Source organism: Trichechus manatus, unplaced genomic scaffold (assembly GCF_000243295.1).
Source record: "Trichechus manatus latirostris isolate Lorelei unplaced genomic scaffold, TriManLat1.0 scaffold00035, whole genome shotgun sequence".
Lineage (NCBI taxonomy): Eukaryota > Metazoa > Chordata > Mammalia > Sirenia > Trichechidae > Trichechus > Trichechus manatus.
In genome coordinates this window covers 11,606,371-11,613,465 of record NW_004443971.1, presented here as the reverse complement: position 1 = coordinate 11,613,465, position 7,095 = coordinate 11,606,371, and the positions used below count along the sequence as shown (strand labels likewise).

The 7,095-nt window shown below is 49.4% G+C and overlaps 1 protein-coding gene across 4 annotated transcripts in view; it reads right to left on the bottom strand.

The window, feature by feature from the left end:
• The window catches only part of ETNK2 (ethanolamine kinase 2), a 42,978-nt gene that overhangs the window by 21,695 nt on the left and 14,188 nt on the right, over positions 1-7,095 (bottom strand). For all 4 annotated transcript variants that reach the window (XM_004375254.2, XM_012555245.1, XM_004375253.2 and 1 more), the window contains 3 exons: positions 5,198-5,340; positions 4,465-4,548; positions 2,101-2,246 (listed from right to left, as the gene is read on the bottom strand). In XM_004375254.2, coding sequence (XP_004375311.2) covers positions 2,101-2,246; positions 4,465-4,548; positions 5,198-5,340 — 373 coding nt within the window. The remainder of the gene's footprint in view (positions 1-2,100; positions 2,247-4,464; positions 4,549-5,197; positions 5,341-7,095) is intronic.

Genomic DNA, 7,095 nt, shown 5'->3' with positions numbered 1-7,095 from the left:
AACAGAGGGTCCCTGATGGAGCAGTAGAAGGATGGGGTGCAGAACTCAAATTCTAGTAAGAAGACCAGACTTAATGGTCTGACTGAGACTGGAGGAGCCCCGGAAAGCATGGCCCCTGGACTCTCTGTCAGCCCAGAACTAGAACAATTACCGAGGCTAACTCTTCAGACAGGAATTGGACTGGACTGTGGGATGTAAGGTGATACTCGCAAAGAGTGTGCCTCTTAGTCAAGTAGATACAAGAGACCAAAGGGGCAGCTTCTGTCCAGAGGTGAGAACAGAAGGCAGAGAGGTTCAGGAGCTGGTTGAACGGTCATGGGGAATCGGGCGGAAGGGAGGAGTGTGCTGTCGCAGAATGAGGTGAGCAATTAGGGTCTCACAACAAAGTATGTATAAAAATTTTGTATGGGAGACTAACTTGAAATGTAAACTTCATTTAATCACAACAATAAAAAAATAAAATAAAATAAAAAATAAAAGATATTCCCAAATGAAAAAAAAAGAAAATGTTCTGCATCCTACTTTGGTGAGTGGCGTCTGGGGTCTTAAAAGCTAGCGAGCGGCCATCTAAGATGCATCAGTTGGTCCCAGCCCACCTGGAGTAAAGGAGAATGAAGAACACCAAAGTCACAAGGAAAGTATTAGCCCAAGAGACAGAAAGGGCCACACAAACCAGAGACTTCATCAGCCTGAGAGGAGAAGAACCAGATGGTGCCCGGCTACCACCAATGACCACCCTGACAGGGAACACAACAGAGAGTCCTTGATAGAGCAGGAGAAAAGTAGGATACAGAACTCAAATTCTAGTAAAAAGACCAGACTTAATGGTCCAACTGTGACTGGTGGAACCCCAGACTCTCTGGCAACCCAGAACTAAAACCATTCCCACGGCCAACTCTTCAGACAAAGATTAGACTGGACTCTGGGACATAAAATAATACTCGTGAAGAGTGTGCTTCTTAGCTCAAGTAGATACATGAGACTAAATGGGCAGCTTCTGTCCAGAAGTGAGATGAGAAGGCAGAGAGGGTCAGGAGCTGGTTGAATGGATACAGGAAATCAAGGGTGGAGAGGAGGAATGTGCTATCACAGTATAGGGAGAGCAATTAGGGTTATATAACAATGTATGTATAAATTTTTGCATGAGAGACTAACTTGAATTGTAAACTTTCACTTAAAGCACAACAATAAAATAAAATCTAATTTCTAAAAAAAAAAAGAACTACTTGTCCAAACGAGAGAAATGCTAAAATAGGAAGCTGGGGAAAGTAACAGAATCCTTCTTGGAAGTATTTCTCTAGGAAAGAAAGAAGCTAGAGTTAATGGGGTGACAGTTAAGGTGGTGATGTCAACTTGGCTAGGCCATGATTCTCAGTGGTTTGGTAGGTATTATGTAATCATCCTCCATTTTGTGATCTGATATGAATAGCCAATCAGTTGAAAGCCAATCAGTTTCCTTGGGGGTGTGGCCTGCATCCAATATACATATGTATATATATGTGCATGCGTGTGTGTGTGTGTGTGTGTGTGTGTGTGTGTGTGTGTGTATACATATATATGTTCTGGCAAAGCTCCCTGTGGATCCTGCATTCGACTCATCATCCTCTGACCTTCATTTCTTGGGATGTGAGCTAGCAGCCTGCCGTCTGACCTACAGATTTTGGGATTCACCAGCTCCCGCAACCCTGTGAGCCAGTAGCCTGCCATCTGACCTGCTAATTTTGGGTTCATCAGCCCCTGCAACCACATGAGTCAGGAGAAGCCTCCAGCCTGATGCCTGACCCAAGGATTTGTGACTGGCCGACCTCTTGGACCGTATGAGCTATTTTCTTGAGAGAAGTTTCTGTCTCTCTCTTTCTCTCTATACATATATAAACATATATATATATATAAGCGCTTAACTGGTTTTGCTCCTCTAGCCTAAGACACGGGGGAGCAGGGATCAGGGCATCTTAGTAATAAAGGGACAACTAAAATGACTGCCCAACCTCACCTCTAGGACAGGGGCTCAGAGCAGCATGATGGGTGTCCCTGGCCCTCACGCCTGCCCCTGGGCTCTGCCTCCTCCTTCCCCCGCCCCTCCCAGTCACAAGCACTCACCAGGGCAAACTTGTTGACTTGCACGTAGAGCTTCTGCACCTCCCTGGGGGTCACGGCCGTCCCCTTTTGTGCCTGCAGGTAGTCGTGCAGCCACAGCAGCTGGGTCTCCCTCGAGGGGTACCGGCAGTAATCGACTTCATTCACACCTGATGGGGAGGCAGGCCAGACAGAGGAGCTGGGAGATGGCCCCCCTTGGGGTCTCCTCCAGCTCAGTAGGCGTTCCCTTCTCCCCTCAAAGCCTCCACCTCCTTTGACCTGCACCCCCGGCTCAGGACTGTGCCCAAGGAGGCGGCCCTGGGAACACACAGCGTCTGTGACCAGCAAGCCCACCCTCTGTGCGGAGGGTCTATACCCATCCCAGGTGGAGGCACTGCTTCAGTGGGGTTGAGAGTACAGAGGGATGCAGACTGGTTGAGGGGACAGCGTGGCCTGGGAGTGACAGAACCCTACGAGGCAGGGAGCAGGCAGTCTTGACCAGCACCATGGTATCCCCCATGCCCTGTGCAAAACTTCCACATGCAGGAGGCACTTGGCTAAAACACTAAACCAGGGGTCCCAGTAGTCTTAGGTCCAATGCTAACCTCCAGGTGAACCTGGACAAGTCCTTTATTCCTAAAAAGAAAAAAACAAAACAGTTGCTGTTGAGTCGATTCCGACTCACGGCAACCCCATGTGTGTCAGAGTACAACTGTGCTCCATAGGGTTTTCAGTGGCTGACTTTCGGAAGCAGATTGCCAGGCCCTTCTTCCGAGGTGCCTCTGGGTGGACTCAAATTGCCAACCTTTCAGTTCACAGCCGAGTGCTTAGCCATCTGCACTACCCAGGGATGCCCCCTTCTTCGTACCGGCCTAAATTTCTTCATTTGTCACGAGGGGGCTGGACTTGATGTGTGGGTCTCAAACATTGCTTCTTGGATCGGTGTTGAGCTGGCTGCTTAGAAACATCACTGGAGAGCTTAGTAAACATACAGGCTCCCGTCCAATTCTCCAGATGATTCTGATATCGGCCAGGCTCCGAAACCCTGGACTGGATGGCTCTGATTCCTTCTAGGCCTGCTTTACGGGGCTTCCTAACACTGCCAACCCAGTGTATGTCAATCACAGCCTGGGCGTGGTGACAGAGACCCTGGTGCCACGAAGAGCTAAGAGCTGGTACAGAAAGAAGTGGTCTGTTTAAGATAGGACCAGGACTGAGCCACTTTCCCCAGGGTCTCTTCCACCCTCTTCTTTCCTTCATGTCCTTCCCAAGTGTCCCTTGTATTCCTGGAGAAACACACCCAGTCTCCTGAGGCCAAAGGCGAGACTGGAGAAGGATCTTCTTATGCAGATGGAGAAACAAAGGCCTAGAGAGAACGTTTGCCCAAGGTCGCATGGCCAGTTTGAAGTGGGATCACGGTTGGAATTCTCATCTCCCAACTCCCAGTCCAGTATCTTCCTTGCTCCTGAGAACCCATGAGGTCCCTGTCCCCAGCTCCTGTCCTCCTCATTTGCACTCCTCCTTCCCCCATGCTAGCTGCTTCCTCCTCCATTCTCCACTTGGGAGCGGGATGCAATCTGCCCCTTTGGAGAAATTTCAGCTGGACTTTGCTCTCTGTGGTGGGTCAGGACTTAAATGCTTAAGAATGATCCCTTCTGGAAAGGCCACCGGGCCTGGCAGCTGAGCACTCAGCAGGCCCAGTGCCCTGCCGGTGCCAGCCTCTGCTCCGTGCCCCACCCTACAGCCCAACTGCTCTGCCCAGCTGAGGCCCCATCATCCCTGGAGCTTCCTGTCCAAGGGTCACACAGCTACTAAGCTGCAAAATCAGGATTTGAACTTGGGAAGTCAAGTTGCAGAGTACACACTTTTATCTAGTTCCATCTCGATTACTCTCATTATGTCTTCAGGCAAATAACTACTTACAGCTTGTTCTGCTCCTTCGCTGCACATAGGGCCCTTATGTACGAGAGTGCAGGTTGTTCTGGACATAAAAAAGCTTGGACGGGGGCCAGTGAGGGCTGAAGTCATCCTGTGCTGTGCTGACCAAGTTGGCAGGGGCTGTGTCTGCCCAGAGGAAGGGGGTCTTTTTCTAACTCATATGCCAAGCCAAGTACCCTCAAGGATCCTACAGAGGCAGCATTTTCCCAATTCACACCATACTGCCACATGGGCTAGCAGAGATCTGGTCAGTGTTATGTGGGTCCTTCCTCCCCATGAGACTTGGAGCTCTCTGAAGGCAGGTTGTATCTTCCCCTCTCAAGTGTGATACCCCTGAGGACAGGGGCTGTCGAGTACACGAAGTGCAGGTCCCCCCAGACTCCCTCTGGACCTAGCCCTCCATCAGAAGGGATGGCCTGCACACAGGTCAAAGAGTAATGCCCCTCTCACCTGCAAACTCATTGAAATGGTTGCCAATGTCATACGCTTGGTAGTTGTAGTCAGCATATTCATAGTCAATGAACCGTACATGACCTATGAGACAGAGGAGAAGCAATGAGGGTGGGTCCCCAGGGATCTAGAAATAGGGCCTGGTTAAGGTTTCTCCAGATTTCGGGAATGTACCCACTGACTCTCGCTGGCCTCTCCAGTTCCCCAGCCTAACCCAACCGCCTCTTTAGCAGTCTTCTAAGCTGCTTCCTTCCATCTGTCCATTTGCTCGTCCCCAGTGCAGGGGTCCCCCTCATACAGCTGGATCCTCAGCCTCTCCCCATCTAATGACATCTATCCTCAGCAGGGCTGGGGATCAGACCATAAAGCTAAGCACTACTGGCGGGTGAAGCCCTCATTGGGAACACCAGCAGGCTCTCACTATGAAGGCCTTGGGCCAGCTATGCATCCTTGGAAATCCAAGGAGCTCGTAGGAGGAATGGCTTGGGTGCCCTAACATTGACAGCCTCCACAAATCATGTATTTGAATTCTTTCTAGACATACATTTTTCTAAGTAGGAATTCCTGTTTCCTTTTCCCCTTCTCTCCTTTGAGATACAAATTAGCATAAGCCCTAGACTAGAGGGTTTCCTTATGCTTGACCATGAGCCAGCCTGCAGAGCAGGACCCTGGAGCCAGCTGACCAATCAGCCGAAGCTTTGCTGCTACCCGGCCAGGGCCACAGAAGCCGTACCTTTGGTGCTGTCATAGATGATATTCTTGCAGAGCAGGTCATTGTGACAAAACACCACCGGGGAGTCCAACTGGGACAGGTGCTCCTTCAGCCAGGCCAGCTCCCCTTCCAACACCTCTACCTTAGGGACATCTGCAGAAAGGCTAGATGGGGCAAGAAGGGCGGCTGGTGGAGGGAGGGCAGGCGGCAGACAGACAGGGCTTGGCCTCAGGAGCCCAGCGCCCTAGTCTCATCTCTACCTCTTACTGCAGAGGTTGATGTTGGGTGCTGCTGAGTTGACTCTGACTCATAGCAACCCCAAGTGATAGAGTAGAACTGCCCCATAGGGTTTTCTAGGCTGTGATCTTTACAGGAGCAGATCACTAGGTCTTTTCTCCTGCAGAGCTGCTGGGTCGGTTTGAATCACCAACCTTTCGGTTAGCAGCCAAGCACTTAACCTTAGTGCCACCAGGGCTCCTTTGCTACAGAGGGAACTTGGACAAATGGCTGACCTTCAGACCCTCATCTTGTCATTTGTAGAGTGGCATTAAGTTTTCCTGTTCTTCTGACTTCCTGTGATCACCATAAGCTGATTAAAACATGTGCATAAAAAGGATTTTGCAAAGCATAAAAGTCACTGACTAAATGGCATCCCTGCTATGTGAAAGAGAGAAGGCGGTGAGGAAGGTCAGGGAAGACGAGGCAAGAATAAGTGTCCAAGCTCAATCACTCCAGACTAAGAGACAATATGACCAGTAGGGAGAGATGCAAAGCAGACCTGTCCTTAGGACACTAGGAAAACTTCCTAGGAGAAAGGGTGACTCTAAAACCAGACTCTGCCCCCAGAGTTCCTCCAGGGGAGGAACACAGTGCCCTAGGAAGGGGCTGGTACAGGGGAGCTCTCTTGAGGAGGCTGAGGTATGCCTGGTGTGTCTTCTTCACATTCCAGCAGCTGAGAATGTCACAGGAGGAAGGGACCAGAAAGAGTATCTGGTCTACCTTCTCATCTCATAGAAAGGCCCCTCAGGCCCACATAAGAAAGCAGACAAGTCACTTCTTGGGCTTGCTCCTACAAGGCCACAGGATATTAAAACCAAAGCAAACCACAATCAAAAGGGGGAATGAGGAACAATATTTAAAATTCTCATGGAATCTAGACATTCTGGAGCCATTGAGGTCAGATGACACCCCCAATACTATTACCCTGAGAAAATCTTTAAACCTTGAACTGAAATTATCCCCTGAAGTCTTTGCTGAACCAAATAATACTTTAGCCTACTTAGAAAAGAATGTTGGCATTAAGTATCTGTTATGAATCAAATTGTGCCCCTCAAAAATGTGTGCCAACTTGGCTAGGCCATGATTGCTAGTACTGTGTGACTGTCCACCATTCTGTGATCTGATGTGATTTTCCTATGTGTTGTAAATCCTACCTCTATGTTAATGAGACAGAATTAGAGGCAGTTATGTTAATGAGGTAGGACTCAATCTACAAGATTAGGTTGTATCTTGAGTCAATCTCTTCTGAGATATAAAAGAGAGAAGCCAGCAGAGAAACAGGGGGACCTCATCCCACTAAGAAACAAGAGCTAGGAGAAAAGCACATCCTTTGGACCCGGGGTCCCTGTGCTGAGACGCTCCCCGACGGGGGAAGATTGATGACAAGGACCTTTCCCCAGAGCCAACAGAAAGAGAAAGCCTTCCCCTGGAGCTTGTACTCTGAATTCAGACTGCTAGTCTCCTAGACTTCAACCATCTCAGGAGGCAGCACATGATTAGAAACCGATGGTACTGAAGGAAGAGGTCCAAGCTACACTGAAGGCACTGGCAAAAAACAAGGTTCCAGGAATCGATGGAATACCAATTGAGATGTTTCAACAAACGTGTGCAGCTCTGGAAGTGCTCTTGTCTATGGCAAT